Source organism: Cyprinodon variegatus, unplaced genomic scaffold, assembly GCF_000732505.1.
Source record: "Cyprinodon variegatus isolate N-32 unplaced genomic scaffold, C_variegatus-1.0 Scaffold180, whole genome shotgun sequence".
Taxonomy (NCBI): Eukaryota; Metazoa; Chordata; class Actinopteri; order Cyprinodontiformes; family Cyprinodontidae; genus Cyprinodon; species Cyprinodon variegatus.
This window is the reverse complement of record NW_015150633.1, coordinates 1,205,073-1,231,513: the sequence shown is the minus strand read 5'-3', so window position 1 is coordinate 1,231,513 and position 26,441 is coordinate 1,205,073. Positions and strand designations below refer to the sequence as shown.

The following is a 26,441-nucleotide window of genomic DNA, read 5'->3' as shown; positions in this document are numbered from 1 at the left end:
CGCTAATCAATGTGGGATTTGCTGACTGTCCCTGATGTTTTACAAAATCTTAAAAACTGGCCTTGGCTTGTAAGAAAAATAAACATGAAGGTCTGTGCAATGTGCTTTTGCATTTTTGCATTATGAGGCATTATTCCGTGAGGTGTACCAACACAGGCTGAGTACTTACTTAACACTGCGAGGTCCGTTTACCTTGCAACTTGATGGAGCCTTAACCTTAGCTGCTTTTCCTGACTGTCGTGTCATTTGGATCTACCACTGCCAATCTTCTTCTGCTCTCTGTGCCTCCACAGAAGCCAATAAGCATCAAAGACTCCCTGCCTTTCAACCAACTGCAACCCACTTCTGCTCCATTCATCGCCTTAGTCTACTTTACGTTTGACACCATCTAGCTCCAGTCTTCATCCTCCATTGCAGACATACTCATAAATCTGCCCCTTCTCAGCATCATCCAGCTCTGCATCTGCTGGAGTCTGAACTCATTTTATCTACTTAGTTCTCTGCTGTTGTGCTTTTGATTTGTAAGTTAGGAAGCTGAAAGTCTAAAGAATTATTGAGCACCCTTCCCAAATTAGGCGTTGAATTTGCCTTTAAATTCAATTATGTATTGTTTATAGTTATATCATTGTTGTTTCATTGTTTTTTTTTTTTTACATTTATCTACTTGTTGACATCTCTATTTTTCTCAGCTTCAAGCTGGCAGCAGACAAAGACATTCACCAGATGGACAGTTTATCATCTGTCTCCAATCTTAATTAGCAGGGAGATTTGTGTTTGAGCCCAGCATTATGATTTAACAGTGTGGCACCATGCAGAACATGTCCAGTGGAGGTTGTCATGGCATATAAAAACCCCAGTGTTCTTTACAATCGGCTTGATTGGGCTTGTCTACTTAAAGCCATACAGTGTATTTGGTTTTTACACTTTTTATCATTTTACAAAAAAAAAGAAATAAAATTGTTTAATAAAAAATAAAACACAGAAGAACCCTAACATTATGTTGGGATCTGGAGATCTGCCACCTGTCTCCAGCAGAGAGCACTGTGGGCTTCCTGAGCTGGAGTCCTCACCATACCTGAGGATCATCAGCTCATCAGAAGACCACCCTTCATAAGCAGCAGTCAGACCTTCCTTCGACGCCGCAGTGTTGACCAAGTTTGGTTAGCGAACCTGAGCCTCTAAGAATTTAGGAAATCTTGTAGACTCTAGAGAGAAAAAAGCTTTTCTAATCTGCCTCTGTCTTCTTTGATCACAGGAAATCCCACCGATGTCTGAAGCTCTGGATGAGCTTAATCTGAGAACCTGCCTGCCTGCCAAGTAAGCCAAACCTGAAGATCTCAATCTGGATTCCTTCATCAGCTCTCAGAGGAAGAGCTTGGAAACATACTCAAGCCTGAAAACTCTCCAGCTCGAAGCTAGACGCTGCTGCTGCTTAACTCTCTGCTTCTTCAACGGTCTCTGGACCCAACCAGTTCCCCCTCTCATAGGATCTGTCAGAACCTCTTCAGGTACATTAAAAGATTCAACTCTCTCATCATACAATCAAACTGCAAAGCTAACCAAACTCTCATCTCTCCAGAAAGGAGTTGAAACCAGTCCCGGACCAGCACCTGAACCAGTCATTACATTCTCTGTGTGTGTTTCTCAATAAATTTTGTTCAAACTTTTACTCAGTCTCCAGTAGTGTTCTGCGTATGGGTCAAGTCCTTAGCCCATCATGACACATTAATGCTTTGGCTTTTAATCTGCCTACATGGAAAAGTTGAAATATCAGACACTAGATAACAAGAGGTGGCCTGAGTCCTCGCTTCAAAATAATAATTTTCCTATAGAGGGAAACTGGTGATCAATGAGAGAGTGACCTTACCCTCTGTATACACCTTCTTCAAAGTCAGGTAATAAATTGGTTCATCTCGCCTCCCCTTTTGTCCCTGTTATTTAGAGGGCCATCTGAAGGAGTCCATTACCTTTTTATGGAAAGTAGGATCATTCAATTTGCTGGCTGCCCAATAAGAAGTTCTGTATGGATGCACGGCAAGGGGGCTCAAGGGCAAGTGAATTATTCCGTTATCTGTAATGTGTGGGAAGGCAAAAGCTGTCAGTGTCCTGCGGGAATCGATTAACTTTACAACCTCTGTTCCTCTGGAAGAAACATTGAGAGTAAATAAAAACTGGAAAAAAAAGACTAACTTATGTATATTTGACTGTTTTATTTCAGCTTCTGAAAGCATTTCTCTTAATTTCTCTAACCTTTTTCAAACATAAGCTTATTGCACTTTCTGCTGCTGTGTGAATCCAAGTTTATTTTGTCAAAGTTTTTATTTTTATTTTTTATCTTTGAATATGTTAATGACTGTAAGATAAACCAATAGTTATTAGGAACTTTAGAAACATATTCACAAGGTAAAGTCAATATGTAATAAAAATGAAGACTTTAATCTTTATTCAGTTAATGTCAACTTAAAATATTTCATTGATCCCGAAGGGAAATTAAATCCTTTTATGTAATTTTATTTGGGAGGCAAACATGAAAAATAGAACAAAGAACATGTATTCACAAAAATATCCCAGCCCTCAAATTTGAAAGTATTGGCTTAATATGTTTTAAATAATCCTATTAGCAGATAAACCCCAAAAGGTCAAAGCTTTACTTGAAAGGCTTGATTAGGTGGCAATGTCGCCCTCCAGGCATTATATGAAACAGAAAACGCATCATAACACACTGGTAAATATTTTCAATAAGTAACATAGACCTACATAGACAGCCTTAAACAATAATAATATTTGCCAAAATAACCAACACCTAAAATTTCCCTTTTTATGTAATAAAGGAGTACAACTTTACAATAAGGCTCTTTTTTGGATGGCTAGCAAATAGATTATAGCTATTTCAGTCTGTAAAAATGCAATCATTAATAAGCGTTTGTTCTTAAAAATATTTTGCATGCAAAAAAAATTCTGTTTCCAGATACTTTTTGTGCTTACAAGGTAGTAACCTAGTCTGAGATGTTGAGAATATGTAACCCTTGATAAAATATATAGTTTGACAAATTCAGGTCACTTTTTGGCAAGATATTGGTCAGATTCGCACTGCTGCCTTGCAGCAAGAGGGTTCTGAGTTTGATTCCCTGCTCTGGGTCTTTCTGCATGGAGTCTGCCCTTGTGACCCCAGTTGGGATAAAGCGTGACAGAAAATGGATTGATTGATTGATATTGATATATATTGATATTGGTCTGTCTGGCCACCCCTATAAAAATCTTCTGGCTCTCCTAAAAGAAGTGACTTCTGCAAGTCAATGACTTTATGCAGTCAGCTGATTTCCCCTGATGGAAACTTTTAAACCTATTAAAACAATAAAACAGATAGCATTGTTTGACAATTTGAATCACTTACAATTTATGAATTTAACCTGGAATCTATCTTTATGTTTGCATTGAGTTAACCTTTTTATGTAAGGGCCTCACCATAACAGGTGCTCTAAAGTGGAGATATATGAATTAAAAAATCACACTTATTTGAATTAAAACTTGTGGTTTTGTTTCAATTCATTTCAGTTCAAAGTAGAAATTAAAGCATTTGCATTCTTTCTTTTTGTTGCAGTCACTCATCATCACTACCACCGGCCTTTCTTCAGTCACCAGACAGTTGTTCCTCTATCTTACATACTCTTCTCAGACAACATACTGTCTACAAGATACTATATAAAACCTTACTTTTAATTATGTAATTAAATTTACTTCCAAATCCCTCAAGTTGTGTGCTGACACAAAAGTCAGTTTTCTCCTGCCAAAACACTTGCTGCAGACGTTGCATATTCTAAAGCCACAGTCAAGGTAATTGTATGATTTTTTTGCTGAGATGTAGGCACAGATCCAAGATGTCCAGTTTGGTGGACAGATGATCAATTGTTTATTTTTGGCAAGTTTAACACCAATATTACTCCTTAGATGTTGCGAGATGACGCCATTTTGGTTTCTACCTGCAATTGCCTCCTAATCAAGAAGGAAGATAACATATATCCAAGTCCCCCAAAATGTTTTGCTGCACCTGCTGCACCACCTCTTTCCACTTAAATGAATTTTGCACAGTTTTAATAGAAAATAAAATCCTATAGATATACAAAGAATAGCTCTCCACTGCAGTGCCCAGTGTGCATGAAAGGGTTGACATGCACTTGAATCAGACATTCAAAACACAGATAATAGAAGTACTTCAAAAACAAGAGGTCTCTAATCATAAATCTACTTCTGATGTTATTCATCTGATTGTATATGCAGCATATCAAGTGTATTTCCTGATATGTAATAAGAGGGCATACTGAGCATGCTAAATTTTAAAACTATTTTAAGAACTGCATTGCAGGCATCTCTGCCATATAAAACAGGTAAACAAGACATATATTATGAATTGTATATGACACTTTGTTTCCAAGGTACACTGGGAAATAAGAAGTGTTCATATATAATCTCTAAAGGCATGTACTTGGCAATGTGTGCAAAGCCTGTCATCTGTTTCAAAAGTCGCCAGCTTCGTGACGGCACATTTTTGTCAACATCCCAGCAGACAAAGCCCTTCGCTGGGTGAACCTGGGGAGCCACACTCTGGGTAGGGAAGTAAACCTAAATCTCTTTTCTGTCAAAGAAATCCTGTAAGAAAATGTTCTAAGGACGAAATAACTTACAAGAGATCCTGTTACAGTGAGAAACGATGAAGAGGTGGGAAGTCCACATTGAGTTTTTAAGGGAATTGTAGCAGACATGGTCTGAATGAAGGTAAGTGTATTTTAAGACTTCTTAAAGTAGAAGCAAAAAAAAACAAAAACATTTTAGATGCAGCCTTGATGGCTGTTTTTTTTTCTTTTGATTCTTAAATGAGTACTTTATTTTATATGGGTAGACTGATTAATTTGTTTTTTATTGGGTCTGTAATTTGCTGTCTGGTTTGCTGGCTTGTTCTTCCAAAATTTGGTGCATATGCAAATGATGACATTGGAATCTTGATAAATTCTAATATTTAAATTAAAATGATCTCAATGAGTGATAGAGGTCACTCAGTAGACAGATAAGATTCATCTTTCAAATTGACTTTACGATTTTTTTCATGGATTATTAGCCTGATTAGGTTATCGGCGTTAATATATTTTACTTTGCCTTACCATAGATAATGCATATAATATGTTAAAATTATCAATAACGCTGACAAAAGTGGAAGAGGGAGAACAGAGCTCAGACAATTATCTAAACTTCATTTGGATTATTTTCTGCTTGCATTTACACATATTTACATTCCGTAAAAATTCAAAAAATATCCACTGGACTTGGTTTCGAAGATTTGAAGACGTTTCGCCACCTCTCCAGGAAGCTTTCTCAATTCAAATGTCTGGATCCGCAGTGAGTTGTCTATTCTATACTATATTATAAATCTGTTGTGTTGCATTAAAGCTCAAGCCAGTTATCCACAATGATGACCTGTTGTTGAAAAATGACACACTCTTAAACTGTTATTTAAACTTAGCTCTTTCAATCTGATGTACTTTAACCTTGGTGACTATTAATCAATGAATAAGTCATTCTGTCAGGCAGGCTGATGGTCATCTTGCCTTAGAGTTTATGAAAAAAGATAGGGTGTCTGTGAGATTACTCGTCTTTTTCCAATAGAGTATAAACCCTTAATCTGTAGACTTTCTCAGCCTATTCTTGACAGGATGAGGAGTCATTGAGGGCAGTGACAGAGAGAGTTATGGTGGAGGACTTTCCTGAAAATGGAGTAAATATGTCAATCCTCACTCTGAGAAGTTTCCTTGAAAAAAGGCAAAGAGAAAGTTTACCTCCTGACTGGCTGCCTTCTTTTCAAACAAGTAAAATAAAAGACAAATAGAAAAAGTTTTTCCTATTTCAATCAAACAAAATGCTTGATAATAAATAGTGTAAGCCATAAATTTGAGACACATTCTAGTTAAAAGTGTTAGAATGATTTTGTCCTTTTACCGATGCATTTGAATCTTTTTTTTTTTTTTTTGACCCGATAATGATCACTACAGAATTAAAAAATGCTTAATTTTGAAATGCATTTTTTAATCCATAATGTTCCTATCTTATATAAACAGATTCAAACACAGACATACAGACACTCCAAAACTTTGTTGTTGCCTAAATTGTGTTAAATGTTAAATGTTGTGTTAAATGTTAAATGTTAACCTAAATTATGGTCCCGTTTGTTTGAGTGTAAATAGGCAATCGGACTGTAATGTACACTCAAACTAGTACGGACGGAAGAGGTGGTTTCAGTTCGGCTCCAGCCAAACTCTGGTGTGCACTAGTTGATGTCTGAAAACAATCGTACTGTGGTGTGATAATATGATTACCTACTGTGAGCATAAATTACCTTTTTGGTCGTCTGTACCCGTGCCAGAGGAGGATCTCATGGGACATGTTAAGGAGTGTTAATATGCGCCGTCTTCTGAATCGGGTTGATATTTCCATTTAGATTGTCTAGTGTATGAAAATATTATTTTATAGCTGCAGCTGCACGTCCTTTTCAAACTTTGCTTTCCAATAGTTGCCTATCCAAACCATATAGAAAAAAAAGAGGAGGACTACAAATAACCATCACATCATAGTCTCCATTATAAAAGTTTGATCCATTTATCTTTGTTACTTTTTCAGCAGTGCTTCTGGGTTTGAACCAGCTGTCATAGAGACATGATGCTCTGCAAGTACTGCAGCGTTTTGTCCTGAGTGACAAAAGGCTGGATCGAAAGCAAACGTGCTAACTGAAAAATGAAACAATGTATCCTTTTAACATTTAGAGCCGCACAACAGTGCATACTAAACGTATATAAAATCCTTAGTTATAAATTTTCTTTGCAATTTGCAGTAAAAGTACTTATTTTTGGTGCCACAACTAAGTTATCTTCATAACTACGCTGAATGTTTGATAAGAGGTCTTATCAGAAATTGTAGAGCTTATTAAGTAAGTTTGGTTCCTGACACAGACTTTTATCTACATCCTAGTCCAGAAATTTTCAAAACCATTCAGTTCAGGGTTGTGGGTAGGACTTTCTGAAGGCCTAAAGGAAACACGGTGTGTAATCTGAAAGGGAACTTCAGCCTAATTCACATCTATGTGCAATTTTCTAGTTAGAAAGTTCAAGAACAACCAGATATTCACAAAGGCCATGAGGATGATACAGTGGCAAACAAACTTTACAGTTTGAGGTGAACTGAGTTAAGAAATGGGTGTGCAAACAAATGGAGACAACCCTGCCCCTTCAACTTTTTCTACAATATTTAGCTTCCATTATGGACAATCCATTTGTCTCATGGAGACAGGTGTAATGCTTAGAGGGGATGGAAATAGAAAAATGGGGCAACAATGAAAAGTATAATGTCGGAAGGAGTTGAGGTGAGGTTTAAACCTAAAAACACTGCACCGCCTAGCAGGAATGGTTTGTCCATTAATGTTTAGGGTCTGCTCCACTAGCAGCACTTTTGAGTTGCACAATAATATGGAGTGAAAAGTAATAAATCTAAGGTCCTGATTTCAGACAATCCTGAAATCTGACTGTCCCCCTGGTAAAACATGATTGCAGATGCAGACGTCTCTGCACAATGTCATTATTGCATAGCACCGAAACACAAAACGCTTCAGTAACACCAACTTGATGGGGAACTTTACAGTACATATCAGTGATTCTGAGTAGCAGCATCGTCATTCAAAAACTGAAGAAAGACAAATCGAAGAGGAAGATGGTTTAACACAAATAAGACACCTGAATAAACATTAATTTGAAAAAGTAAAAGAAAGGAGGATACATTTAGGCTTAGACCTAGACTTACAGGACTTGATTCTGCAGTTTTTAAAATACACAATTATGGTAGGAATCTGTGACCATTTTCATGATGAAAAAACAATAGAATGATATGTCTTTAGGCCATGTTTTGTTTTAGATTTTTAGAGTTGTTAATGAAATGCCATTTAAATTTTATCTCCTTTGTGCATAATATGTTAATACGTATATTTAATGTTTCCAAGCTCCAGTTGTTTTGAAAAGCCTGTGGACTAAGGTTGGGGTGGAATATGACTAAGTTGCATGGATGTTCCATATAAAACCTCATGATTATTTTAACCATTTCTTATATTGTAATCCTTTGAATTCAATGGCAATTATTATAAAAGTGATATCAATCAGTCAAACTTCTTGCATAGTCTTAATAATTTAGCAATCTTCCGGAGGGTGAGGAAGTAATTTATTGGAGGACAAAAGGTACTCCTCTACTGCCCAGGCCAGATCAAAGGCAAACCATTAATTCTCAGCTGCTCATTGCAGGGAGATCTGCTATTCCGCTGTGGCTAGATTTCCTTAAATCGTCTTCACAGTCAAAGAGACCGCTGAGACAAAGTAATTCTAGATCTCCTACAAGGGCACGACCAAACACAAGTTTAAATTGAATGCCCTGAAATAGCTGTTTAATTACGTGGCTATCTGAGAGGCTTTCATGTTTTCAAAATGAATCAGGCGCAGAGAGATAACCGATTCTTTTATCAATTTAAACCTCAGTGTCTCTCCTCTTCTATCAAACTTGATTGAAAAACTTTGAAATTAGCTCATATACCAGAGACATTAATTTTGTTTTCATAATTAGAATATCCTCAGATACCCTGATCTTGGTGCGATAAATCTAATTAGAGGAGAAACTTTTTCTCCATGGTGTCTTCATGAAGCTGTCCTGCTGAGGATAGTATGTCTTTTACTTTATCATGCTTAACATTGACTGGCGAATGACTAATTCATGTAACAGGAGGAAATAAAAGGACAGAAGAGTTGTTTTCATTGGTTTAACGTCAGGTTCTTATCTAATGAAACAATGTCAAAAGAATAAAGAATGAAACGGACCAATCTTATAAAAAAGAGGAGTCCATCTCTATAAACTTCGTAACTACTCAGAATTGTTCCAGGGACTTATGATTTAAATATGTAGAACAGCGAAAATCTGGATAATGAACTAGATTTAGTTCGTTATCCATGGTTTATTAGAGTTTCTACATATATGATAGACTTTCCCTGCAAAGTAAGGGTGACTTTAAAATGCATCAAAAAAAGGAAGCTAAACTAAAACAAAAACAATAATACATATTGATAAACCTCTATGATTATACATACACATCTAATAATAAATCGTATGGAAAATGAATAGAATAATATAATGTAACAAATCTTTTTATCTTTAACCTTGAGTAACCAGCATTGCATTTGTCCCACTTGTGAGATCCAGACAGTAAGAATTTCTTCAAGTGTTCGATACAATCATGTAAAAAGAAAATACACCTTATTTTAAACTCTTTCAAGTTGATATTGCTGAATAACATGGCTCTTACAAGGTTTTGACAAAACTTACAATAAGCCATCATTCTCACACACACCATAATCCATGTGTCCTTTGCTCCATTACAAACAGGAACCAGCAAGAATTGCCGTACATGGACTTTTTGAAATTGTGTTTGTAATTTGAAAGGAGGACCTATGGAAGAGGGAATCAGTGTGAATCAGTAGCCTGTAGATCAGTTAATCTAATGCAGTGTTTCTCAGCCCTGGTCCTCCCTGCTGTCTTATACATGATAATCTGAAGTGAGCAGAGATACATCTGAAACATGAAGGGTCTTGGTCCTGAGGAACAGGACTGACAACCACTGATCTCAATAGTTTCATAATTTATAATACAAAATTAAATGCAGAAGTAGTTTCTTTTCCTCTAAACATTATTACAGCAGCAACCTTAAAGCATTTCAAGCTATTTCAAGCTATATATATATATATATATACATCTATATATAGATATATATATATACTGTATGTGCTAAATGCTATGGCATTTAATGTGCTCAATCTAAATGTATCATTCGTTCCATCTCTTATGTGTCATTTGATGTGACAGAGAACCAGATTTTGACTTTACACCCTTGCACGTCCCCCTTCTGAGTTGAGAAAAAGCGAGAAACCTGTCAGCTCTTTTTGTCCTTATCTATTTTCTGTGGGATGTGCCTGCTACAGGAATGTCAGTTGGAATTAAAGTCATACTGGAAAGCAGCACATGAGAAAGAGGGTTTAGGAAGAACTCTGTACCCTTTATCTATCCAAGTAACTCTTCACCTCTTTGACTATGGTATTTTACCTAAGATTACAGTATCTTTCATTCAACATATTACCACGTTTAAATTTATATGCTTATTTAGATTTAGTTGATAAAAGAGCAGGTATTTGGTAGAAAGCTTCATTCAAAACTTTGGAAATTCAGTTCTGGATTTATTGTCAATAAATGTATTTCTGTAGTGCTGAAAAACAATAAAAGATACCCTATTCTTTTGTCAGAGCCAAATCCAAACTTTTTATAGCAAATAATCAGAAAAAAAAAAGGCCATACTTCTTCCTAAGCTTAAATTTCACCTAGAGTGAAAACAGATTTATACAATATAAGTACATAGAAACACCTCAAAAAGTCTGCTGTAAGATAGACATTGCCTAGAATTATATGCCTCTTCTTGTTCTAGGAAAAAGGTTATTTTTCTTAAGCCTTGATAATGGATTTTTTTTCAGTTTTCAACTGAAGAAGGAGGATATACAGAACATAATAGACAACTTGTTATGGAGAAGGTGCTAAATGGCAAAAGCTGCTGAGCAATCTGAGTAAAATAGAGGATGCACAGAACGTGGTGTGCTTGGAGATTAAGGCTGGGCAACAGAGCTGACAGCCCAAGGATAGCTAAGCGAAAAATGAAAAAGCTAAAAAACTACTTCTTCCTACTAAATTGTCATCCAATGCAAAACAACATGATTCTTTAACGACTGCACGAAAAAAGCAGCATGTAGCATATACCCAGAGTGAGAAACTGAAGTATTTTTGTGTTTTATTTTTTATGAAAAATCCAGCAGGTTGCAGCAAAGCTAATTGTTAAAGTGGTGGATGTCCTGTAGCACCTATAACTTGGTGCTATGTTGGAAGTCTGATCTAAGACTTGTTGCAGTAATGAGTAATTTAGATCATATATATTTACTGGCCAGTTTTGCAGTTGGTTACCATGGGGATTTTACATAATCTGAGGAAAGGACGTAGCTGATAAAGGAGCTATCAATTTCTAAGGAAGCTTTTCCTGGTGCCCCATTGTCTTTTCAAGTGCTATTTAATCTTTGTTAAATATCCTTCAGATATTTGTAAGATTTATTTTAATATAATTTTAAATGCAAAGTAAAATCCCTGTTACTTAATAATATTCATCTAATTTCTGAGTTTTGGCTACTTTTAAACATAAAAAATATCTTGGTACGGTTACAAAGCAAAACCCCTTTTTTCCAGGTGTTATAGCTACTATGCTAGGGGAGGAAATATTGTGACTGTGAATTCCAAATGGACATATTGTTTGGCTTATTTTGTCATAATAAAACTGCATTATTTTCTCATTGGGGCAATGTAATCCATATCAGTGAGTCCAATCTAGTCTGACTTACTCACTTTAAGTTAACTTTCATTTAGCAAGATCATTAGTTCTACTGACTCATTACTGTCTTACAGCTAGCTCTCTTCTGTGAACCAATTTGAAGCCTGAAAAACTGGTTTGAAAATAATGAACATTACACCACTATAATAAGCTTGGATGGGTTTCTAATTACGGGTTCTCTTGTTCAATAGGTCACGTTTGTCAAAACAAATCATTGGAAGTTTGAAATTCCTCAAAGCTGAAATCATCTTCAAATGTGTTTATGCTGTTAGGATGAAATTGATCTCAGCCAGTTTTTCTGTTTGCATTAACTTTGTCTAATAGTGACATTTTTTTTACGCTTATTATCAATTTGAACTCAGGTTACATTAGGTCTTGCAAGATAAAGCCCTCAACTTTAGACTTGTTGGGATTCTTGAGAAACATCTCAAAATCTGGGATACATTTATATCATTTAGAGGGAAAGTGAAATTGTTTATTTTTTGATGTTGTCATTTTCAAAATAAATGTCATGTAGAACGTTATGCACAGGAGGTAACGGTTCTCTGATGTTCCTGCTGGTAAAAGAAGTTGATAGTAGCTTCAATGTCTGCCAATTTTTTCTTTAGTGATACCCCTGCTCAAAATGATCTATTAAGTGACTCAGAAACAATAAGCTCCTTAGAAGTGTACAGTTTTATCGTTTTCTCCCTTTCTTTCATCTTCTCTCTTTTTTTCTGTTTTTCCTTTCCTGTTCTACTTACATTGCAGCGTCCATATAATCTGTAAAACTCCCTGCATAATTATAATAAAGCAATTTAAATGCATAAATCAAGCGGAACACTATGGCGATAGCCGTACTGCTCCACTTGTGAAAGTAAAATCTGTTGGGCTCTTTTTGGCATCAAGACAATTATTCTTATTGCCACATTGCCAGACAGGACACTGTAAAAAAAAAAAAAAAAAAAAAGTATAGTTTCCTCTTAAAGATGTCTTTATATGTGCGTTATGTTTTATATGTGATCTGTGGGGGTCATACCAAAAACTGCCCAAACTCTTTAATAAATTGACCTTGGTTCATTACAGAAGAGAATAAATAAATATACTATATTAGGAACATATTTTTCTCTTACTGTTATTCTAGTGTCATAGCATCAATAAAAGACAACTATTTCACGTTTCTCCAAAAACCCATTACTGATTCTCCTTCAATCGCCGCTTCCAACCTTTTTAATTTCTATGATTACCTGGCCATTTGGTAAAATAAATCAAGTTTTAGATTGGACAATAAGCATATATAATAGATATTGCTCGTTGTTTGGGCTTCAACCAAGAAAAACAGAAGAAGTTTTGGTTCCTGAAATAGTAACACAGCACAGCAGAAGCAGATACTGTACATTTTTGTGCTTAGCCAGTAATTAATAATGTGGTTATGATTTAAGATATGTAATAATGCACTGATGCTTGAAATACTAGTCTTTCTATCACTCCGCTTACTCTCAACTTTCAGCCTTCACAATATTAATGTGCTCTTGGAAATTTTAACAGCATCAAAAATTGTTTTGAAAAAGCTTACCTTCAGTTTTATTGTCAGCACCAATAGAATTGCAACTAAATATGTTACTATGCATTTTCAGAGTTGCAACTAATGTGGTTTAAATTGCAAAAGATGTAGATGAGAAATTTGTATTTACATTCTTAGAGCTACGTATCTACACTGTATTAAACCATCTATGTAATGTCAGAAATATCTGGAATTGTAATCAAACAAACTCTTCTGATAATACTTGAAACATTTAAATTGGTGGCAAGTTGTTTTTCACCAGACAGGTTACCTGAAGGTTGTCAGATTATTTTTTAATATATATTTTTTTTACTGTTTGACATTTTGTGTCAAGAAGTGATGACAGGAAAGGTGAGAATGAATCAAAGAAAAAATTAAACCTTCGGGCCAATAAATTCATGTTCTACCACCGTCGATTGAATTTGGGAAATCTACAGTGCGTCCCCTTGCTCTGGCATCAGTTATGCAAATGGTGGCAATTTTAAATGAATGGCAGATCGTCTTCCTGAAATGAGGATGGCCAAGAAGCGAGAATGAAAAATGGAGGAGGACACTGAGACGCGAGAGTCACTCAGCCTTGAAATGATTTAATTTAAGTGATGAGGAGTTGACTTTGATAAGTTTCAATTTTAATAATAATGAATGCGATGACTGCTCCGGGGGTCCAGTTAGAAAGAAGAGGCAAACTTGGCAAAAACAGCAAAAAACACAGCTGAAATTCCTTCCAAGAAGAAGAAAACTTAAACCTGATGATACTTCTTACAGTATATGATTTTTGCTGCATGGGGGAAGATATACCTATATATTTTTTCTTTATTGGGATGGGCTTGTATAAATAACATAGCAAATAATTTTCTTTACCCTTCTTTTAGGACTATTCTAAAATTTGGAAGCATTTAGGTCAAATAGTAATCATGTGTTTTTTGTATTATATCCCTTTTAATTAGTTTCTTTTCAATTAACAATTATAAATGTATTGTATTGTTTAAAATGCATTAAAAGAGAGGACTCTGCACATTTTCTATAGGAATAAACCACAAACTAAACTCTGCTGCTTAGTTCTGGCACTTTTATTTACGATGTGCAATCACATAAATTGAAAATAAACAGTCTTTTTGAACAGTAAGCTTTATTCCCATACTGCATTTAAAAAAAGGACTTAACAATGTATTAATCTACTTATTGTTTTGTTCTAGAAATAGAAATAATAATAAAATAGCTATAGCTAAAAGCCAATTTAATCACATTATTTTGTCAAACACATTTGGCATATGAAATGATTAAAACAGCAGCATGGAGAAACTTTATAATCACTGTAATAAAACAACAAAACAAGAAATAACTAATCCACACATCAGCTAGTCAAAATATTACAATAGCCTTAATTCAGTAGATCAGCAAGTGGTCAAATCACATGGCTTTAAAACATGTAAATGGACCTTTGTAATTTTGATGATTTACATTGTGAGAGCAGCAAGAGTCTCATGCTATGTTACACTGAGCTAAAATATGCTAATTTTGATAACAGAACAGTATTTTCTTTTGTTGTAAATACTTCTGTCACAGTATTGCTGCTCATTCTTTTATATATTTTAAATTTTATTTAATTTTTCCATTGTGTGAAACTGTAAGCTTTTATTTGCCTTTTGCTTTTTTGTTGGTAAGTGTGTTCTATATATTTTATTCTATTCTGTATTATACTGAAACATATTTACTTACTTATTAAAAGAACAAATAATGTTGTCTGGATAGAAACCTATAAAGTATATTCCATTTTAGAAGTATTTGTTATTCCAGTGAGAGTGCTAATCTTTCACAAGTACCCTGTTTACATTTTGTCAGTCCTGGTCTTGTCAGTGCTGCTAGAAGAAATAACAAGTTATTAAGCCATGTTGTTTATTTTTATCTCTTTAATCTGTGCTTTGTGATCAACTAGGTTGTAATCAATGAGCCTTCTTCCTTTATACCAACCATAAATTAAAGATCAAGAATTAGCGATGTCTGCCTGTCTGTGAGACATAATGCTGCCCATTTTGTACAAGTCAGCAGGTTTTATGCTGTGCTGTAGAATGGGTACAAAGCAACTGTTATATCTTTGAGCCTACAGACAGTATAATTTATTTGCATATAGAAAATTCTCAACAAATGATTTATATTTTTGGACAGGTTTATGATAATCATCAAAATGAAATAATCTTGGCCTCACAATATAATCCTTTTTTTCTATACTTGCTTCCTTTCTTGCCTCCTCTAATTTATGTCGCAATATTGCAACCAGTTTTTATTAAATAAATAAATGGATCTGTGTTGATTTTACCTACAGTAACACCTTCATCAAGTCTGGATGTCAGTTAGACATAATGCCAGTATACCTGACTCTACCCTCAGTAAAGTTTCATTTATTTTTAAACATAGGAAGGTATTTCAAAAAATAGAAAAATACTTATCACCATTTTTATTTGTGGCATTAAATAAGCTTTGTTCTCATTGCAACTCATGAGCTTTTAGGGGCAATCACTAAATATGTCCTTTTAAATTGATTTTGTTAGTTTACATGCAGTAAAATAATTCAAATAAAATGAATTTTAAGTAAAGATTTGTCTATATTACTAATGAGATTAAAAGAATGTTGCTAGACACTTTTGATATTTTCTGTAAAAGCTAAAAACAACCTTAAATATTTATACTATATCAGTCAAAGAACTTAAAATATTTCAGTTATTGCTGATAAAAAATGTCCTATGCATTTCAGAAAAGTTCACAGCTTGTTGATGATCCTTCTTCCTTCTACTTCAATTTGTTCTAATTATTTTGCAGAGTCTACACTCAACAAATTACCCAGATAATGTAAGCATGCAACACACACGCATTCACATATTGTGATCCATCAACCCAATTTACTATGTTAATGGAGGTAAATGCCAAGAGCCTTTTCAAATGTCAGCGAGCTGCATTTTAACTCAAAGTGAGTGCAGCAGGTGCAGATCCATAAAACTTCAATATTACACACATAAATAAATCTGTTATTACAAACAACTGAAGTCCTTTTGTAACAAAGTTTCTCACACCTCTTACAAAACAAAAGGTATATATAAAAAGTTACATATATATATTTTTTTTTTGGATTAGGTGTTATGCTTGCTCATAAGATTCATAAGCATCAGTTTATGATATATCATTTATAGGAAGGAGTTTACCAACTTCATGAGGAAGAGAGGAAAAAATCTTCATCCAAATTTCTTTTTTCCTCACTGTGGCCTTAATAGTCTGTCATACATTTATTAACATAGTAATAACTTATATTTAATTATTCTAAATAAAACAAAAGGAAAAGTAGTGATGTGAAAAACAAAAGTATCAGTTTTGATGCAATATAATGTGACTCCATAAATCATCTGTCTTATAGAATGTGAATGTACGTCCATGCGAACAGCATCTACTAACAGCTTAGCCTGTTCTTGCCTAAAATACCCGCAGAGCAGCATCACATAGGAGCAAAATGGCAGCATGTGTGTCTAGTGGACTGAAACACTCGCCTAAAGACAATTTACCACAATAAGGTTCTTTTGCTAAAAGCATTATATTGTCCTGAGTTACTTTTTCACTAGACATACTTTAAAAGGCAATGCTGTTTTACTGCAAATATGTGCATATAGGCTAAAGTGGACATGGAGAGAGTTGTCACTTGTTACTCATCTTGTGCTGGTCTACAGACATTGCTCAGCAACCCCAATAGTGGGAAAATGTAAAATATTGCTGGTTGAAATGAATTGATGGCTAAAAATGTAAGTTTTATCAAAAAATACTTAAAACATTACATTAAAAATGTGCTATGGGTATGAATGATTATAGGGTCCACTGTATATCTGAAGATATGCAGGTAGGGTTTATAACATTAAGAATGTTTGCTGGACAAACTCTTGCTACAATGCCATTGAATTAATTTAATCCTTTTTGCTAATTTAATCACTCCCATGTACAATTCAACCTAAAAAAATATTCAAAAAACTGTGCAGAGGGAAAAAAATTAAAGATAAATTCACATTAATTACATTCTAGTATTCACACATCTACTGACGACCAATGAATACCCTCTTGGTGTGCCATTTTAAAACATTTATTTTCTTCTGGTGAACTTGTGCTTTTTATTTGCATGTATGGATGGACACATGGCTGTGCTTGCAGGGTTTGCAAACACATCTGATTCTATTTTCATTGCGCATGCTACTAGCAGTATGAGAACGGCCATAAACGAAAAATAAGAGCAATGGAGATCGGTATAATAATGATTGTATTAAAAAATAACAATAATAACAATGAACAATAGTCACATAATTATCTAAAGGTGCTAGAAAGAAAGGCAAAAAAAATAAAAGATAAAAATGCAAGTTAAAGATGAAACATATATTTAACCAATAGAACTAGAGCCTTCCAAGGATTTTGCTGTTGAAAAACAAAAAATAATATTTTTTTAAGCTCTCCATACAAATGCTTTAGTGAATATATTTGACTGCTATTAGTCACAAGCATTAAACTCATCATTCTCTACAAAGTTAACACTAAAGCAGTATAACACCTCCTAGAATCAAATTACGAATCATCAGAGGAGAACTCATTTCTCCCAGCCACCAAATTTCAGAGACTGTGATAAGAGTGAAATTTAGGAATGTCAATGTGATCTCCTACAGCCAGAATGATAACTTTTTTCCAAGTAATCATTGTGTTGTTGACATTCATCAATACCTCATCCAAACTCCCCTTGATGCATCATTCTCAGAGAGGTAGTGTCTTTGTCATTCTACTTTCAATGTGCTGCAGCTCTGCCAGTCAGTTTCTGGTTCAGTTAATGATAAAGAGAACACATTCTCCTACTATAGATCTCATACAATTAAAGTTAGATCAGTCTATAGCATGGTTTTGTCCTACTCTTCTGAAGGGACTACTCTTCTAGGCGGTTTGGTTGCTAAATTTTAATTTTCTCCTGCAGGTTACCACTGCCTGTGTAAAACAATGCTTAATGGATGTCTTAAAATGACGGGTAGTCACGGTTTTCTTTCTTTTAATCATCAAACAATTAACATATGACATTAATGAAACTTTATTTTTAATCCAAACAAATTGTTTCTAAAAGATCTTAAAGCACACAATTTATATAACAGTCTGATAAGATATGACATCATTCAGACTCTTTCATTGAAATAACACCTCAGTGAAGTAAAGATGACTTTTAATTTACCCAAATGGTTTTCATGGTTTGCATCTGACTTGGAATGTGTTTAGGAAGATGGGACTTCAGGTGCTTAAGACATCAGTACTCAAATTACAGGTTGGTCTAGTGCCAACTGACATACTTGACAATAACTTCTCAATAGGTAACAAAAGGCAACCGAAAGTCTGGTTGCCTCCGATTTAAGCTCGTTTTCTGGCTACCATGACCTGGATGAGAGAAAATCTGCACAGGCTTCCTGCAGGATCTTATTTTATCACAAACATACAAAAGGAAGAAATTATCAAGAACTGTTTCCACATTTTTTCCTTTGTCAACAATGCAGATTTGCCTTGCACTTTGAACGCAATACCGAAATGGAAGCCTTCTCCTTCTGCCTCTCATGTCTGATATCTACAGTGCGACATATATTTAGATATCCAGCTGAGACAGCTGACTAAGTTGCTTAGACATGTTAAAAAAGTATATGAAATTGGTGGAGTTTATTACTCAGTGACAATAAACACTATAGGGCCTTCTCTGCTATGCAATATTTGCAAATGCTACTTAAATGCTTTAACCATAATTTGATGCTCTTTAACCCAATAATGCACTAATGAGAATTTGCTGTGGACACCTAGAGTAGCAGACCATAGGGGGTCGGACCTATTAAGTCATCTCCTGTAACAATTACTTGGCCACTTGGGGAGACATATGCCTTGTGTACATACGTCTTTTTAATTTTTTAACTATTTTTTTTGTTGTTGTTGTTATAGATCTAGTTCTAGTTTGCTTCTGAATTTAACTTCTTTTTAAGTTAAATCCCATACCTGCAACCACTCACTTGAACTCTCCTGTGAGTACATATAGTACAGCCCTTGTTAGAGAGTTAACCTTCATATGATAATATTCTGGATGTTTAAGTTTGTTTCTCGGTTTTCATAAAATATATTCTTGCTTTCAGCTCACACAGCTTCTTCAGTTCCAGCATTTCCGAAAAGAAAAAAAAAGAAAATAGAGAATACAAACAAAGAAAAAAATAAAGAAAAATCTTTAAAATGGATTTTTCATTCATCTTATCTAAAATGCTGTCACAGTTGTATGGCAGAAAGCAGAGATGTCTCCATTGCTTAGAGTCTTGGGTGTGTTTCTTCAATTTCTGTTTGTACATTTTCCCATGAATAAATTTTTTTCTGTGTCCTTCTATATAACACCAGCAAGATTAGGATAATTTTTTCCATTTAAACTGACCCTTGACCTTGACAGCTTGACACATCACATAATTATTTTTCATTATATATATTATAAAATAACCTGCAAAATAAACAGGAGCGTTAAGCCAGCAGCAGTTGTTGGATTCTAATTGATTGGGAAATAAATACAACACATGAACCCTCTTTGTTGATAAGTATAAGCCGTTTTTGAGGAGTTGTGTCATCTCTTACTCTTCTGGTGAGAATGCTTCAGCAGTCAATCATGGTTTATGTTATGCAGAGTTATATGACACATACACAGGAAGGGCCTGTTAGCGTGCAGCGAAACAAAGCAGAGAAGTATAGAGGGAGACATGTTGGGTAGAGGTACTAAGTGATGAAGAGAGGAGAAGAACAAGGAGAGAGAAGAGCAACAGTAGACCGACCCCCTCATCTGCCACTAAATCATGTTTGTCATTCTCACAGGGCGATTTAGAAAGGCAGAGATGCCTCATCTCTGGAGGAGCTCTGGCTGCTGCTGCTTAATATTTTCAGACTCTCTATAGTGTACTCATTTATCCCTATTCTCACAACAGTTTGCATGCATTTGCTTGTATTAGTTTCAGTATTTGAGCCTCAAAAGTCAAGATACTTTGAATTTATTCAGAGGACAATGTACTCTTGTTGAGAAAGGAGATACAACTTCAACAAATGAAGCTGTGGGGAGAAAATATGAATTTGACAGAAGCATGGGATTTTAAGCAAACCTTCACAGGCAAAATAATTTAATAAAGAAAATTGTGGCTGTTTTTTTTTACTGGACTACAGATTTAAATGGCTGAGGTTGAAAAGTAATTTTGATTGACAACTTAATCACATTTGTATTAGCTAGCAGCACGGCTTTTGTAGGATATTTGTCAATATTTTATAGATGCTGTCATGGATCAAATCCATGTTGCCAAATAATCACCCCTTTCAAGTCAGTTAACTTGTTGGGTATTTTATGTGAAGCCACATAATTAAAGATTTTAAATCTGGTCAAGACATAATTCATGCTGAGCGTTATAAAGTGTTCGCTAGACAGGTCCATAGCATGAAATAATGGAGTAGACAGACGTCTTTGAAACAGTTTACCTGTTAGAATTCCTGAATCATCATCTTGCAGCTTACAGCTAAATGTTTAGACTAGAAGAAAATATAACTTTCAACTCTTTGCATCATGTTATTTGGCTACCATAATTGAGGGAAACACATGTTTACTCTGACATTCATCTACTTTAAAGGTTATCAGTGAAAAATAAATGTTGTGATGATCATTGAAACATTTTATATTTGTATATAAATATATATAAAATAGATTCATATCATAAAGCTTTTTTTATGAAATCGGAGCTCCTTTGAGTAACGCCCTTATAATAACATTCAACTGAAGGAATTTGGAACAAGATACAGAAAAAAAAATTAGACAGACTGACTTAATTCATTTAACTCTGTTTTCATCAAGACACATGAGCTGTTTTAAAGAGCTCCTATAGCTTAGTGTAAAAAAACAGCTGATCCCAGGCTGTTCTTTACATCCAGTCTGTTCCTCTGCTTGGTTTTGATGTTTATCAAAGCTGAAGGTGAACTCAAAACTCTCTTTTTGGATGAAGGCTTGTTTAATGTGTCTATTGGGTCTTCACAAAGTAAAACAGATCCCAGCCCTATTTTTATTTTAATAATAATAATAAATAAAACATTTTCTTATACCCATTGCAATTAACTCTCTAAACACCAGGAGTATGAGTACCCCCCTATTGAGAATAACTAGTTTACAGTTCCAGTCCAAAGTTTAGACACAAGTTTTTGGCTTATCTTTGTTTTTATGACTTTATTGTAGATATATGTTGAATTCTGGTATAAAATCACATCGAATTATGGGGAAAAGAACTAAATATTAAATAAATTAACTTTTATGATTCAGATTCTTCAAAAACAGCCTGTCTTTGTTTCACATTACTTATTTTCAAATTCCCAGTGACCTTCAGGAGAAAGTCATAACAAATAGTTCTCTGGCGATCCGTATGGAGTTTCTAGAGGTAACATTAAAAATAAGGAGATAACTCCAAAACATGTTTACAGACTTTTGACGGGTTGTTTAAATAGCAAGGATAAGAAACAAAGTAACCAGGCTTTCCAAACAAAACATAAAAAGCTTCACGAGTGAAATAAAACCTAAAGCTGTGCAGGAAAAAATGTTCACCGTAAAAGACCAAACACAATGCCTGCAATTCATATCCAATCATAACCAATTTTTTTTTAACATATTATTTCATCTTTAATCATCAGATGTTTATGAAATCAAAATTGGAAACTAAGGTAGGATAAAAACATAGCCTGTCATTACATTTTTGCACATGAGGCTTATGTACAAAAAGCCTAAATTGACTACAGACATTCGGATATTCAAACTTTTTATAAATTCTAACAAAAAACACAAGTGAAAATAATATGGAGAACTACAGTTGAAAACTCTCAAATTTTCACAAGATTTTAAGGTGACCTGATCTCTGGAATAATTGCATTAACTCTTCATAGCTAAAGATACAACTCGTTTTTTTTTTTTTTTCTTCTTCTTTTTCTAATTGTATTATTTTGGAAAAAATTAACCATGCATTACATATCCAACTAAGTGATTCATTGTCTCAGGGGTAATAAGGACTTGTAGTCAGTGCTGGAGCTGCAGCTGGATTGCTTTACAGTCCAATCAAAAGTATCCCTGCTACTCCGTCCGCCCTGCTGCACCCTCCCTCTGGTGCTGTCGTTCAACAAGCCCCCTCCAACCACTTCTCCCCCTCTTCCTCATTAAAGTAGCATCTGCTGAAGGGAAGAGGCCTGAATCCAGCCCCTAACCATGCTCACATACACCCCACCGCTTCCTTTTGCAAACACTCATGCCTGCCATCTGCCACAGAGTTGGACGAAACCCCGCCACTGAAGCAGCCACACGCTTTCACCATGCATGCAGGCTGAAAGCCCTCATTTAAAACACACTCAATTGCTGGAAAGCGTCTCCTACGCAGAGCTGCTTGATCGCACACAGATGCACACATTGACATTTGCACTTGAGCTCCAGTTTTGTAGTGAAATCTGAACAAGAAGTCCTCATGAAGGAGAACAATCTCAACCTGCCGTACAAATCCAAAAAAACTTCACAGCGTCTCTGTGGGAGTCAAAGGAAGGGGTAGGGAAGACAAGGGGCAACAGTAGACTTTAATTAGTCCACTGTGGCCATGGGGTCCCTCCAGCGTTTCATTTCAGGAGGAAAGAGAGAGAGAGAGGAAAAAGAGTAGAGCAGAAAGGAAAGATGAGGACAGCGCTGAGAGAAAGGGACCCGTACTGATTGAACATGGAGCTCCTCCCTGTGGCTTCTTTTCTGCCTCCTTCTCTTTTCTTTCCATCTCTGCTTGTTGTACATAATGCCCTCTCGCTTTCAGTGCATTTGCTCGTCACCCCTCAGTTATCCACAGTGAATAATAATGTTTCCTCTAGGAGAGACAGAGGCAGAGAAGCAAGCCTACGGCCATGCATTCTGGTTGTCTGAGCATTCCCCAGTCATCCTCTCTGCCTGGGCAAAAATCAACAGTGAGGTAGGCAGGATGACCCAGCCTACCCATTCCTTCCTTCATACTCCCTATGCATGTTTTTGTTTCTCATTATTTACGATCTGCATCACCCAGAGGTCCGTCTGTCTCTTATTCCCTATGCACACTCAAACAAATGTTGGACCACAGGGACACTCCTCTTGTCTTTTACAACCTGTCCAGGCAAGTTAGCAGCATTGTATGTTTTCTGGGGATGTTTGCTCTTGCCTGCAACACTGCCATCATCGTCACTGTCACTCAGACAGAAACGGCAGAAGGGCAAACCTACTAGAGGAGAGATTTCTTTCAAGAGACAGTGTGGCCCAGCTCCAGATCCTCGGGCTATTTAAAAAAATGCTGCTCAGTTCACAGTAGTAAGCCACATTACTTTGCTTTATTTCTTTTCTTTGTGGTCTCATGCGCTTTATTTTAATTTATTTTATTTTTTTGTGGAGATTTCCTAAAATAGAATTAAATCTGTTCAGTTAATGATCTGGAACTGTTAGGGCTGATCGCAGGGCTGACGCATAAATGCATATTTAGTCATATTCTCAGAATAAAAATTCTTTTTTAACTCAAATCCAAGTAACTAATACATCTTTTCTAATCAAGTCATGTGAAGTCATATGCTCCTGCAGTAACAGAAGCTATTAAAGACCCATTATTTGGTTCACTGTGCCTTTCCACTGCCTTTGCTGATGCCAGATGAAATGGGCCATTCTAATCCTCATTAACATAGCTAATTTCACATAAGGGAAAGTTGATAGAGGATGTCAAAACCATTCAAAGGTCAGCCAAGCAGGCATTTACTGTATCAGTATTTATATGCATATCTATAAGAGAGACTGTTCAAATATTTCAACATCCGTTTAATAAAATCTTTAAGTAACAGATCACTCAAGCATAGAGTAAAAGCTGCCAGATACGATACATGAGGCAAAACAGAGGTAACCTTTCAGTTTCTGACTAAACAGGTGACGCTGTCAAAGCATCAGATGACAGTTGGTCATGCTGACATGAAAAAGGGGTTAGGAGTTGGAGGATGGGCAGAAATAGGATTTGAAATGTTTGCCCTCATCCCAGCCTAAAGGGTTGCTGTACTACAGCCTTCGTACAGATGGATGGACGTGTCACAGCAACACATGAGGGTTGGTTCTTTCAACAGAGACTCCGGCAAAGACACATTGAAGAGAAGGGACAGACCTGACATTAGAGGCAGGAAGATGTTGTCACTTGACCTTTAATATTGACATATATCTGTGTTCAGAATACAGAAGAAAAAAAGATGCCCGCTGTGACTACGTACTATAAAAAGCTAGAGTTGTTGGAACTTTTTAACATTACAAAAGACGTTTTTTTTTATTTAGACATTTTCTATTCCTGCTATTGAGCATTATTCTCATTCAAACTATAAATTATTTAGATTTATGGTTTTCTAAAATGCACAAAATGGCTAATAAGCTATCCTATTAAGGATATTTAGCTGATTTGTACAAATAAATGGGTTGCACAATGCTACAAAATCATATGCAGGGGTTTATTTATACTTTTGACAGCAAAATCAGCTGAAATAAATCCGGTTTCTATTTCTCGCCATTCTCTAATGTTCTTTGCAAACCTTCCTATGTTTGGCACTATAATCTGTATCGGTGGTAAGCATTTACTGTAGAAAGACTTCCTACAACTGGCAAAATATATTAATAACACATGTAATAGATCAGGCAAAAAGAGTGTTCTATCGGGTATTATACTTGTGCACATTTATAAAGCTAAAATATTTTTGAAATCCTTTGTACAGCCACAAAATTCCCATTTGCATGAGCGCATATACTTGCTGTATTGAATTCTTAAAAAATAAATATATGTAACTGTAAAAAAAAGAGCAAAACAAAAAGTATAACTGATTTTTCTTTGTTTAGTTAAAGCTTATTTTGTATCATTTTTTAGTTTCCCCGATTTAATTCTATTCTTTGCCTGGCAATTTCATATGCATTATTATGCATTAATATGCATTAATATGTATTTTATAATATCTGCAACAATGACAAGAAGGTTTTATTTTATTCTATTCTACATCAGAAGTTTTAGCCACTTTTTTCAAAGTTTTAGTTTAAGTTTATAAAGATTTTTCTCTTCTGTTTATGGCTAGGCACCCACTGAGTTTCCTTCTAGCCAAAAGCTTAACATATGAAAATATTTTGGAGAACTTACCTCATCACCCTCCGACTGGAGGTAATGCTTGCCACGATAACACTCTCTGGTCTTGGGGTGGCCACAGCCTTGAAAGTCCCCTTCCAAAACTTCTCAAAGAGCTGCTTCTCTCCCAGATGCAGCAAACTGCTGCTGGTGGTGGAGGTGTTTTCTTCTGTTCCCAGGGATCGAGAAGGACCATTAAGGTCAAGCTTGAATGAAAAAGGTGGCTGCATCTCAGTATTTTTTGTTGTTGTTGTTTAAATCTGAAAATGAGATGTAATATTTTATCCCTCACAAAACAGATCCTTCACTCCACAAGCTTCTAAAGTCATGCACACACTCTCTCTAGTTGTTGATCAGGAACTGTCCAAGTACTGAATCGAAGCAACTATAGTGCAGCAGGCTGTTTTGCCTCGTCGTCTCCTCTTCGCTGCAACCTGTCAGCGCGTCTGTCTGCTCTTCAACTGAGCTGTAGCCCGGGGAGAAGGACAAAAGCTGACCCTTTCCAGCTGAAGGCAGGGTATTGTTCTTGAGTGTGGGACGGGGTGGGGGAGATTGGGTTTCTTTCACCCCCTCTCCTCCTCAGTCACATCTGCTCCCCTGTTGAAGATGGGGTCTGGGTCGAGTAGACCGGGAGCTCTTTTGTTTTATCCCTGTGGGAACCTTTAAACACTATAAAGCGTCCCTTACCTACAGAGCAAGAAGCATGATTCAGTCAAAAGGTTAGAGGAGATTTCTTCTTAAAAAACAGAGTTTTGATTGTATATCCACCCAGAGTAGTTGAGCAAGTTTAGAGCAAGCAACCCTGACAAACGGTGTGGATGTGAGTAGAAGAGTGTCTTAGCGAGTGTGTGAATGAGAGCTGAGTGAGGAGCTCAACTGTGAAAAAGCTTGTTTTGTATCTCTGCATTGGTGACGTCAAAACTAGGGGCTGGGCTCATAGAAGAGGGACTCCTCCGAGAGTGTTTGTATGGGGAGGGTGTTCGGGGGGCGGAGGTGTGTGTGTGTATTATTCTTCTCTCTCTTAATTCTTTAATTAGTTTACCTCTCATCTTACATGTGCACACATTATTGTCTCTTTCTTTTAATTGTTCCAGTCTTTCTCCTTCCCTTTTTCTCCACAGCCAGACCTCACGCTTCTTGTTTTTTCCTCCACTTTAAAATAAAGCTGTAAAACCTTAGTAAAACA

At 35.7% G+C, this 26,441-nt stretch overlaps 1 protein-coding gene across 1 annotated transcript in view; it reads right to left on the bottom strand.

The window, feature by feature from the left end:
• LOC107087318 overlaps positions 1-26,101 on the bottom strand; it is a gene marked incomplete at its 3' end in the record, with an annotated part of 58,429 nt that extends 32,328 nt beyond the window's left edge. Inside the window, exon 1 of the mRNA XM_015378839.1 lies at positions 25,271-26,101. Coding sequence (XP_015234325.1) covers positions 25,271-25,485 — 215 coding nt within the window. The remainder of the gene's footprint in view (positions 1-25,270) is intronic.
• Positions 26,102-26,441: the final 340 nt, after the last annotated feature.